The 12,500-nt window shown below is 46.6% G+C and overlaps 1 protein-coding gene across 3 annotated transcripts in view; it reads right to left on the minus strand.

Moving 5' to 3' along the window:
* The window catches only part of dync2h1 (dynein cytoplasmic 2 heavy chain 1), a gene marked incomplete at its 5' end in the record, with an annotated part of 198,870 nt that overhangs the window by 98,897 nt on the left and 87,473 nt on the right, over nucleotides 1-12,500 (minus strand). For all 3 annotated transcript variants that reach the window (XM_083636403.1, XM_083636402.1, XM_083636404.1), the window contains 4 exons: nucleotides 1,855-1,974; nucleotides 3,077-3,240; nucleotides 7,383-7,506; nucleotides 12,111-12,209. In XM_083636403.1, coding sequence (XP_083492529.1) covers nucleotides 1,855-1,974; nucleotides 3,077-3,240; nucleotides 7,383-7,506; nucleotides 12,111-12,209 — 507 coding nt within the window. The remainder of the gene's footprint in view (nucleotides 1-1,854; nucleotides 1,975-3,076; nucleotides 3,241-7,382; nucleotides 7,507-12,110; nucleotides 12,210-12,500) is intronic.

Genomic DNA, 12,500 nt, shown 5'->3' on the forward strand with positions numbered 1-12,500 from the left:
TGTAAATTGGTTAATGGCATGTGCTGCTGTCTATGGGCTCTATGCTGGTGATGGTGCATGCTGGGGCTTCCAGCTGGGAAAGTGACATTTCCATCAGCGGTGTACACTTCTCTATTCTCGCCTGTGCCTCGGCTTTCCTCTGGGGAGAAGCTTTTCTGCCAAAAACAACTCTGGACTGTTAGTTCTCTCCATCACAAGTGCGCTCTGCACCGTGGCACACAATGCACTGCTTTTGAAGTCGAGCTGAACCCAAGAATGACTTTTCTTTTCTTTTAGTTCAAATACCTGGGTATGCAGTGCACCTATTTAATAATGTATGCAAAACCACAACATCACAACAATCTAATTTCTTTAGTTTTTCACACTTTTTCACATCAAAAGCTCGTTTTTCAAGATTTAATTGATAACAGTAATTTACAGTTTGCTGACGTCACCCAGTACTATCAAATTTCTACCCCATTTCAACCAATCATATCACGACATGCAGCTGTCAATCAAATCTTCATTTCTGGATAATTTTCTCTTCCAAATGAAGTAGAAAATGGCGCCTAGTGCCTGTCATCTGGCAGAATTCCTATCCCATAAACTAACTACTAACTTGGCCAATTGTTAGAAACATGAACAACAAACAAAAACTATAATCTCTAAGAATGCAAAGAAATGTAACTGGCTCGTTAAAACGCGCATTCCAGGGATATCGTATTTACAGAAATAGCGTAAAAGGTGCGCTCTTGAGACCGTTTGAGAGCGTGGTTGTCAGGGGTCTCCCCTCGGAGATTCCAGGCGGGCGGGCAGCACCCATTCATCGGATTGTCCGCTCCCTCCGCACGAAGCAGCTGGCTGCCTGGTACTCCGCGGATCCCACTCGCGTAGCACGACAACACGCTGAATCCCACTGGATTTGGGGGTGGAACACTCCATGATTGGCCAAAGCCCAATCCAGTCCCCAGAATTGTCAAATAAAATCATCGACATGATACTATGACCCGCCTCTCAACCTGTCATCTTAGACAAACTATGTTTTCAGTCTGAAACGGACTCATTATGCACGTGACGAACAGGTTCAGTTCGACTTTAAAGGGGAGGTAAAGAGGCGATTTGATTGGACATGAGTGACACCGGCCCCTACCACCTACACATAATGCATTCCTACTAAAAGTACATATCCGCTATTAATCAGAATGTTTATTTCTATGCTCCGCCCCTCATCCGCAGGCAGCGCAGTTATAACTGTGGCCCGTGCATCTCTACTACAGACGCTACAGTCCCATGGTGCTAAGCTAAGCTACGTGTGCAACATGTCGCTGTAACTGAAGTTGTCCTCACACCGGGTGAGCAAGCATGACTCAATATGAGGTGAGAGAGTGACATTCGACTGACTGATCGACTGTCCTGAATTTGCCTCCTGATGAACACATCGTGTGCCGTGAAAAATACATCAATATATTTATTGCAGTTCCATTATTCAATTTGCATTGTGACAGTTTCAACTGACCTCATCTGTATAAATATGTCTTCTTTCTACAGTCTGATGCAGAGGGGGGGAACAACTGTGGCGAGTCGTCTCTGTGACAGTGATGCAAAAACACTAAGAGACTCAAGGGGTCGCAAAAGCCATCAAGTTTCCAATTATACTGGTAGCAGCTTCAACACAATCCCAATCTGTCTGACAATAGGGCATCCTAATATGGGGAAGACCATGTAAAGAAGAGATGGAGTTCTTAAACTACTAATCCAAGATAGATTTAATAGCTAATTTGTGTGTGTGTGTGTGTGTGTGTGTGTGTGTGTGTGTGTGTGTGTGTGTGTGTGTGTGTGTGGTGTGTGTGTGTGATACTGTATGTATGAGTGTACCTCTAGCAATGACTCCTCCAACAGAGCCAACTGTATCTTCTTATCTTCCTCTTGTTGTAGAAGTCTGGTCTTTTCAGTCTCCAACTCTGGCTTCTCCTGCTGGATGGTCAGGGCTAGCAGCTAACACGTGTAAACACACACACACACACACACACACACACACACACACACACACACAGGCGCGCACGCACACACACACACGCACACACACACACACACACACACACACAGTTCCACTTAAACAGCACTTGTTCCATTTAATATCTGACAAAACACGGATTGTGCACACTAAGCACTAATGGGGTCTATGCAATAGAGGCCTAGTTGTGAGCCAGGTAAGATTATAAACGACTCCCTATCTGTCTTCATGTGTGATTTAATGGTGCACCCAAGGTTGATTGATTCACTTTTAATGGAGTTTTACTTGAATAAGGACTAAATGCTGTTTCTGGGCCGAAAAGGAAAATATAAGTAAAGTAGTCTGCGCACACAAAGAGAGAGAGAGAGAGAGAGAGAGAGAGAGAGAGAGAAACTTGAGAATTACTTTAAAAAAAGTTTGTCTTATTGTGAACAGCACAATGGAAGAAAAATTGGCACCGATATTTTGGCCAAAGCCTTCTTCAATGTACAACAAAAAGGAAAAAAAGAGGGAGGGGGGGGGCACCAGACTGTCGTGTCCCGATGTGTAGAACCTCATTTGGACAATCAGTTTTCTCTGTTAAAGGAGCAAAACTATGGAACAGTCTACCTACTGAGCTGAAAACACAACACCATTTTAATGTTTTTAACAGTCTTAAGTATTAAGTCATGGTTAAAAGAGAAACAACTGTGTTCTCACATTTAATACCCTTGTAGACCTCTGGTGGTACTCTGTGTATTATGTCAGTATTATGTGTACATCGTGTGTACATTGTGCGTACTGTATTGTATGTACATCCTTGAATATTTGTATGTATAGCTTTGCTCATGTGGTTTTATATTTGATTTAGCTTCTTTTTGGGGTATGTCCTTTTGGGTTGTGTTTTGGTGTAGGAGTCGCCTGTGGACAGGTGTTGAAAATGAGCGTGCCGCAATAAACACTGAACACTGTGCATCTGGTTGTTGTGCATACTGTCATGTATGTTTCATCTCCAATGCTCTGTGATGTCCATATCAAATAAACTTAACCTAACCTAACCAGTATACAGTTTGAGTGTGTAGTACGCGTGCAGGCATGTGTTACCTGTCCCCGTAGGCCGGCCCGGGTGGTGGTGAAGTTGACCTCGGTAACCACGGAGACGGCATCGGGCGGGATGAAGGGGGCGGGATTGCGCGTCGCCAGGAAGAGACGGAAGTCTTCGTTGTAATCGATAACCTTGTCTCCTATCTGAACCACGTACCTAGGGCCTGGGGGAGGGGAGGGGAGGGGAGGGGAGGGGGGAATGGGTGCGGGGGGTGAAGGAATAAAATATGAGGGCAGATAATAAAAAATAGTCTATACTGTATATAAGAGTGTAATTTACTGCTGCTACCTGCTTTGCCAGGCTTGTAACTTTTACCGATTCCGTCGATACAAAGACTCCAGTGGCCACTTTAAATCCCATCTTCACCCTTGCCCCTCCTCCTCCTCCTCCTCCCTCTCCGTCTTTCTCCCTCATCCAGATGTCTGCAATGCAGTAGTGCTGCCATGCCTCTCTCTCTCTCTCTCCTCCTCCTCCCTCTCAGTCTCAGGACCACTTTCAAGTGGAGAACTTGCCCTTTCTCTCACTTTTTCTACCCTCCTCATCCCTCGCCCAATCTAACCACCTCGAACTCTGGATGATTCAAATAAAGCAACTGATCCCAGCTGAGAAACTGGAATATCACAGATCCAGGCGGTGATCCAAAAACAGCCATCCATGAAGATTAAATGTACTGATGTGAAATTGTTGCAGCTCCCTTTTTTTCTCCACGCTATTAAAACGCCATCAAGTAGACTCAACAGGGTACTACAGAGCACACCTGCATGCTGATTTCATGTAGTGAGTGAATATGGCGTTCCTATTATTTCAAAGTATTTCAGCGATTTCTGAACGCTTTAACGGCTCAAACAACCTCCATTTCTGAGGGATTTGGATGAGCAAGGTTACACTGCATGTAATTGCCATCCCTTGTTCATGTTTGAAAGCGTTGGTCTTTAAACATCGCAGAGCACTTGAACACATACAGTAAATGTACTGTATATAGAGAGACACATTTCATAAATCATGGAATGAGTTCTGCCCTGTGTTAAGAGACATTACATCCCTTAAGTATGCCACTCAAGACGTGTGTGTGTGTGCGTGTGTGTGTGCGTGTGTGTGTGTGTGTGCGTGCACGTGTGCGTCACACACACACTCATTCAAGAGTGAAGGATAGAATGAGCGGGTATACAAGCCAAGTGTTAGCATTTCACTGTAGATATGATCTTTTCCCCCCCACAGAGACACTGCATGAAATAGGCCACGCCTCTTCACGGGGGAAATCGCTCCATTCACTCCCACACACCAGCATCATTTTCCTTGAATTAAACATAGCTAAAAGCTGTTGTGTGGTGGGCTGCGCAGACAACAAATGTAAAAAATCGCCAGTTAAAGTTTTGTTGTACTCCTGAGCAAAACAAGGAAGCCATTGAGAATTGGCGAGAAGAAAAATGTGGATCTAGCCGTCAAGGAAGTAAGTTGGAGTGTACATCTTCCGTATATACTATCTTTTTGTGCAACACGCAACCATGCACGCGACATAGGAGAACGGCAGGATTGGAGGGGGGGGTTTCTGTTTCCCCCTGTTTTGGGCGTGGTTTCTGAATGATGACGCGCTCCGCAGTGTCTCTATACAATCATAGGAGGGGGCAGTGTAGTCCACCATACACCTGTATTTTACATATTACCACAATTCCGTAACATTATTTGTACCAGTTCTCACAGAGTTGTGGTGAAAGTGCAGAAGATGAGTCACGATTCCAACTCCTCCAGTCGACATGTAAATACATTTAATTACAGCTATTCGTGCTTCTCTCTCCCACCTTTGAGTTTCAAACTTAATTCACTTTTTGATTACATGACTCACATTTCGACCTTTCTTCTCTCTCTCTCTCTCTTTCACTGGTTTGCTGTAACAGTGGTCACCATGGTAACAGGCAGCTTGTTGCGCAGGTGAGACCTTCTTGACATCGTGAAGTGACATCACGAAGTGCGTTGATGGAAGGTTCCCATCTCTATTCTTCAATTCTCAAAATTGGGTTTCGTATTCATCCACCTTCTCATCTTTGTTAGACGCAAATGAGCGAATACTCGTCATAGATAAAGAAAGTAACTGACTCACTCATTCATTCACACACTGACTGATGCCGGGCGTAATTACCAGCATCAGTGGTTACCAAGAGTGAGGGGGTATTTTTGACAAAAATGTCATCTTTGCAAAATAATATGTTGGTTAAGGGGATGATTTCAACAAGGAAGAGACTCACGTCACAGCGTTCACATTTGACACTGGGGTCAGGCTTTGGGCCCGACTGTATTGAAGAGAATGGGGCAGGCAGGGTAATTCCACTATGAACCATCATATCTGTGTCATTTCACCTTTGATTGAAAAATGATTAAAGAAAACACATTACATGATGGTGACCGATGTTTTTTTTTTAATATATATAATCTAAATGTGTATGTTCGTTTTCCTTATTATTGGTCTCCAAACAGATCATGGCTCAAGCCCATGTTTGGTCCAAATTAGCGCTAGATTAGCTAATTTATTTAAGATCCCCATTAACCACTGCCTCAAGCAGCGATTATTCTTCCTGGGGTCTGAAATTACAATATAAAATTCAAGAAACAAAAAATTTAAAATAAAAATACATAATGAAATCAAATAATAACCAGAAACATTACACAGAAAATAAACTTGCCAAAAACAGCTTTCTAAAGTTCAGTTTGACAGAAAACAATCTTCTACAATGTTAGTGGAAAAAAGTAATAAAAATAATGCAATAAACTGATTAGTTGAAAATAATTCTAGGCTAACTAACTACTGTATGTACAAACATCATGGAGCGGTAGATTCCCTGCCTACCAACACGAGGGTCGCAGGTTCGCGCCCCCGTGTTACCTCCGGCTTGGTCGGGCATCCATACAGGCACGATTGGCTGTGTCTGCGGGTGGGATGCCGGATTAGGGGTATGTGTCCTGGTCGCTGCACTAGCGCCTCCTCTGGTCAGTCGGGTCGCCTGTTCGGGGCGGAAGGGAACTGGTGGGAATAGCCCGACCCTCCCACGTGCTACAGCCTGCCGGTGAAGCCCCTCGCTGTGAGGTGAAAAGAAGCGGCTGGCAACTGTGCATGTGTCAGAGGAAGCATGGTGCTAGTCTAGGGCTCTCCCCAGTTCGGTAGAGGGTGGAGCCGGGGCAGCAGGGGGAAATTGGCCAAGTACAATTGGGGAGAAAATAGGGTTGGGGGGGGGGGTCAGGAAAAACAAATGTGTTTTTCTTTAATCTGGACCTATTTGCAATGAGGGAGAACACTCAGTATGAGCTGTTCATCTTAATCAGCAGCCTGGATGCTACACGAGCTGCTTTACACGTTCCCCTGACTGTCCCTGATCGCTGTGGCTAGATCTCCCTCCTAGAGTGAATTGCCACCATCCAGAATCAAAGGGCTCCTTCCACTAGAACCTTATATGGTCACTGAGGTGGAAAAACATTGTGGTTTTCCTACAGAACTTAATTGATGAGCGCAGAGCCTTTTCCACTTTAAAGGTCTACCTGGCAGCTCTATCAGGTGGCCATTTGGGTCAGTCAGCGCTGGTTAATGTGGCCTGGGAAAGAGAAGTAAAGGGCAGGAGGTACGGTGGTGCAGTGGTAAGCACTATCGCCTCACAGCTCGAAGGTCCGGGGTTCGATTCCCACCTGGGACGATGTGAACGCTGAAGGAATGCGTGCCCGTCCGCATGTCCTTGAGTGCCCGCCGCCTGGGTGGGGTCGTCAAAAGGGCCTTTCTGTGTGGAGTTTGCATGTTCTCCCCGTGCCTCCCGGGGGTTTCCTTCATATAGGAACCCCCTTCACCAAAACATGCAATATCCTGGTTGCTAATGTGGTTCCTCCTCTGGTTGTTAAGGGCGCCTGGTCAGAGGGAGGGGAACTGGTTGGAATAGCGTGAACCTCCCACGTGCTATGTCCTACCGGTGAAGCTTCCTCTGTCAGGTGAAAAGAAGCGGCTGGCTGACTGCCCATGTCTCGGAGGAAGCATGGAGTCAGTCTCGGCTCTCCCCAGATCGGCAGAGGATGGCGTAGCAACCAGGATTGAGAAATCAAGTGAGCACTAACGGGGGATAAAATGGGATAAAAAAATCGGGAAAAAAATTATATATATTTAAAAAAAAAAGAGAAGTAAAGGGCCCCCTGCTGGAACTGATACCTCTGCGACCTGACCCCAGAAAAGCGGTTGAATATTGATAGATGGATGGATGGAATTCTGCACTCTTCATCGCCCCTGTGTGTCCGTGTGTGTGTGTGTAAGAGAGAGAGAGAGAGAGAGATTACCCTGTGCTATAAAGTCCTTCCTTAGCAGTGGGTACAGAACAGGTTCTACTCCGTCCATCTCTTGGATGATGAGGGTTTTACCAAACCTCACTGCCAGCTCCAGGGAGGTCATGAAGTTGCTATCCTATAGTAGTGAGAGCACACACACAAGAAACCACACTTCAATAACAAAATCTAATTGAAGTCATTCAGAAGACTACATTACATTATTGGTTAATAGGTCACCAGCAATTTGGAAAGTGTGAAATCTTCTCAACTCTGCCATTTGTTTCACCCATGTGTTTGAAGGGTTTGTCTTTAAATTATGCATGTACCAAGGCAGTGAATCGTACCGTGTGTGTGTGTGTGTGAAAAAGACTGTGATTGGTGGGGTAGTTAGATTTCAAAGATGTTGGTTGAGGAAAATGGGTTGTGGATCAGAGAGCCTCTGACTGGTGTGCACATTAAAACACAAGGATCCAAGGGCCGTTTAACCATTTATTTTGTAGTAGTTTCGGCGTAGGTTCATTGGATGGATGATTTCTGTACAATAATAAACAACAAAGGATTAGTACATTGATGTGCCCACCAGAACTAACTAAAAATAACAAAAGGAATATAAGCTTACATTTGTTATGCATCCACTAAATTAAGGTCAAAATAGGTTTCACACCGGTTGGTGTGTGGCTCCACTGGTCGGACAGGGCCTGTTCATAGGCAAGATAAGCATAACTCAGATGCATGACATCAGGTAAAGATAAATCAAACATAACATAAAAAGGTACACAGTTAACATAAAAAGGTACATAGTTGTCTACTTACTGGTGGGCATCACCTTGCGGGTTCAAGTGTAACACAGTGATGCAAACATTTGCTTGTTGGTTTGGTGCTGCACAATGGTGGCAGGCCAGCTCTCAACTGGGGGTGAAACTGACTGAGGTTTTGAAGGGAGTGTGCAGGGTGATTAGGTAATTGTGAGCAGCTGGGTGAGGTGCAAGAGGAACAGGTGAGGGAGTGATGCATTATGGTAAATGAAGTCCAGAAATCAAGCTTGGGATTTTTAACAGCCGCCCCTTCAAATATGGAGTATTTGAACTGTTCTTGAATCTCAAGCTTTGGGTGTGGTGTGGTGAGTCAAAGTGGTGTCCATTACCACGAGAGTTACAAGGTGGCTTCCGGCTGAAAGTCCCACTCCCCATTGGTGGCAACTTCTGTGGCATGGACTCTTGTCTCCTGGGGCAGAGGACGACTGCAGGTTGTGCAGGGGCCACTTTGACTGAAGGCGGCACGGGGGGTGCCTGGACCTGAGGGGGGGCAGAGGGTACCTTGACTGGAGGGGGCACCTGGACCAGAGGAGGTGTGGGGAAACCCTGGACTGGGGGAGCTTGGTGTTTGGTTCCATCCACCTCATTCCTATAGGGAAGGACATCCACCGTTTGCAATGTATCCACATCACACTTTAGATCCTTGTAGCAGCTCGATGTGGATGTGAATAGACAATGTGGGTTGTCTTGTCGTCCAGATAGGAACGTAGGCCCTTGGAGGGCCCAGCCGAGTCTAGTGCGTACTGCTACTGGTCCCCTTTGCGAACCAGATGGGAAACGAACAGGTTCAACAGGAGTAATAAGGTGGGAGTTATCAGACCCAATGAGGATCTGGGGCTGTACATTGGAAAATGCTTCCACAGGTACACCATATAAATGATGATAGCGTTGCTTCAGCTTATGGACGGGGTATGTCTGCTCTACTAGTGAGAGTCGATCTGATGTGAACGCCCCTTCAATAGTATATTTTGAGTTGGCTGCTCCAGAAATGTTTATGGTGACTGACCTGCCCTGCATGGACTCTGTTTCTTGACTGACAGTGCGGAGGTCAAGTTTCTCGGCCGCCCCATTTAGACCGAGGTACTCAGCGGCTGAAGGCAGCAACATGGTGCGCTCTGAGCCATCATCTAAGATAGCATAGGTGTCAAGGGTTCGATTGCCATGGAATAATTTAACTTTAACTACTTTTAGGAGAATTTGGGGGGAGTTACTTTGTGGGTTCATGTACAGTACCTTGGATGTAGGGGGTGGTTGGTTCACGTCATGCAGTATACCCAAATGCTTGCCATTGCACTTAGGGCAGGGTTTCTTCAGGTCACAGGTTGCTGCCATATGTAACCTCCCACATCTCCAGCATCTTCTTTGCTCTTTAATCCATTTAGCCACTTCATCTATACTCAGGGCTCTCAAGTTTTCACAGAAAGTCAGGTAATGATCAGTGCACTTGCAGTAGGGACATGGGAACCTGTGTCTTGGTCTGGCTTTAGGAAACGTGCCTTGGGTCGCTTCAGTGGTGCTGTGGAGTATGGTAGTTGGTCTTGGGTTGTACTCACTTCTTGGGGATTGGGAGGTGCCTGTTTGGAGGTTGGCGACCTGGGCTGCTAGGGCTTGGCACTGTGCTTCTCCTTGAAGCCAGGCAGAGAAGTCAATTAAATTGTAATGTCCATCTGGGTGAACAGTATGGACATGCCGTGCAAAGTTAGCCACGAATTCAGTTGGTAATTTGCTCAGTAGGCGGTGTACATGTGACGCACATGCCAGTTCTGCCGCCCCGTGCTGTCCTAGTGACTGCATCATACCCACCATTGATCTGACCCTTACCGCAAATCGATGGAAACTGTCGGCGTTCCCGGGAGGGACTTTAGGGAGGTTTAGTATGGCCTGTATTTCTCCAAGTGCTAAATGATGGGGTTGGCCATACTGTTGGTCTAGTGCTGCTAAAGCTGTGGTATAAGGGAATGGGTCATAGGCGTAGGAAAGTGCTATGTGTCGGGCCGTGCTCAGATGAAGGTGGTCTAGTAAGATGTGATATTTGTAGGTTTCTGGTTCTTCAGGGGGTAGGAGATTCTTGAGTGCCATTTTTAGCATGGCAAACTCATGGGGGTCGTCGTGGGTGAAGTTGGGAAATGAAGGGGCTTCTAGACGAGAAAATCTGGGTCGGGCGTAGTTGATGGCTTGTGGTGGCCATACTGGAGCTGCGGGGAGTTGTGCTTGATGGTAGGGATACAACAGGTCAACGGGGGGAAAAGGAGCAGGTTGAGGTGGAAAGGCAGGCTGGGGTGGATAGGCAGGCTGGGGTAGATAGGCAGGCTGTGGATAGGCAGGCTGGGGTGGATAGGCAGGCTGGGGTAGATAGGCAGGCTGTGCTGGATGCACCTGCATTGGAGGAGCCGCATAGGCATGCTGCAATGGGGGGAGCGCTGGAGGTGCCTGCATTGGCGGGGGCACATAGGCCTGCTGTAATGGGGAATGGGCTGGAGGTACATGGAGTGGAGGAGGCACATAGGCTTGCTGTGATGGGGAATGGGCTGGAGGTACATGGAGTGGAGGAGGCACATAGGCTTGCTGCAAAGGGGGTAGTGCCGGGTGCACATGGAGTGGAGGAGGCACATAGGCTTGCTGCAAAGGGGGTAGAAATGGAAGCGGCATCTGTTCTGGAGGAGGCGTAGGGAACGCCTGTATTAGAGACGATGCAGGGGATGCCTGTACTGGAGGAGGCATAGGGGATGCCTGTGATGGAGTAGACATAGGGGATGCCTGTACTGGAAGGGAATGAGTCTCGTGGCATGGGAGCGTTTGCATCGACTGCGTAATTCTACCTGTTTCTTCATATACAGTCTGTGCATAGGCCGGCTCGGAGTGCGCTTCACTAATGGTAGTGTATTGGTCTTGGTCACCAGGCTGGATATAGTGATGGTGATAGGGGATGCCTGTGCTGGAGGAGGCATAGGGTTGACTTGCTGCTCCTTCCATGTGGCCGTAGAATTCGGTTCTGTAGTCCTGGAGGTATGGTGGTGGCCTCCTCTCTCTACTTGGTCTCATGCTTGCTTCCGTCTCAGGCTGTAGTTCGGCCCTTGGATCCATATCCAGTCAGAGGCTCAATCCGGCTGTTCGAAGGACCATGAAAAAGACTGTGATTGGTGGGGTAGTTAGATTTCAAAGATGTTGGTTGAGGAAAATGGGTTGTGGATCAGAGAGCCTCTGACTGGTGTGCACATTAAAACACAAGGATCCAAGGGCCGTTTAACCATTTATTTTGTAGTAGTTTCGGCGTAGGTTCATTGGATGGATGATTTCTGTACAATAATAAACAACAAAGGATTAGTACATTGATGTGCCCACCAGAACTAACTAAAAATAACAAAAGGAATATAAGCTTACATTTGTTATGCATCCACTAAATTAAGGTCAAAATAGGTTTCACACCGGTTGGTGTGTGGCTCCACTGGTCGGACAGGGCCTGTTCATAGGCAAGATAAGCATAACTCAGATGCATGACATCAGGTAAAGATAAATCAAACATAACATAAAAAGGTACACAGTTAACATAAAAAGGTACATAGTTGTCTACTTACTGGTGGGCATCACCTTGCGGGTTCAAGTGTAACACAGTGATGCAAACATTTGCTTGTTGGTTTGGTGCTGCACAATGGTGGCAGGCCAGCTCTCAACTGGGGGTGAAACTGACTGAGGTTTTGAAGGGAGTGTGCAGGGTGATTAGGTAATTGTGAGCAGCTGGGTGAGGTGCAAGAGGAACAGGTGAGGGAGTGATGCATTATGGTAAATGAAGTCCAGAAATCAAGCTTGGGATTTTTAACAGTGTGTGTGTGTGTGCGTGTGTGCGTGTGTGTGCGTGCGTGCGTGCGTGTGCGTGTGTGTGTGCGTGCGTGCGTGTGTGCGTGTGCGTGTATGTGTAGACGGATACCTGCTGGTTGATGACTTCTAGTCTGTGTTCTTTGAGGTGTGTGCGTAGCCACTCTGTAGCTCTGGATGACGGGTCGATGAGGAATGGGCAGGCGACGCTCTGAGAGAGGGAGAAGGGAAATAGAAAAGTTGTTCCATCTCTGTGTGTGTGTGCGTGCATGCGTATGTGTGTGTGTGTGTGTGTGTGTGTGTGTGTGTGTGTATGCTATCACACAGATGTCCACCACCACCACCACCACCCTTCCATTCCTTGCTTCTCTATCAGGACATAATATCACAAATTATCTTTTAAACCTGTTTCTGTCTCCTCTTCAACATCCTCTTGCTCTGCTCACTGATATACTTACATTTAGAAATTACAGATTTACTTGTGTATTTATTTTTACTTCTA

The sequence above is a fragment of the Poromitra crassiceps genome (assembly GCF_964638095.1).
Source record: "Poromitra crassiceps genome assembly, chromosome: 5".
In the NCBI taxonomy this organism is placed as follows: domain Eukaryota; kingdom Metazoa; phylum Chordata; class Actinopteri; order Beryciformes; family Melamphaidae; genus Poromitra; species Poromitra crassiceps.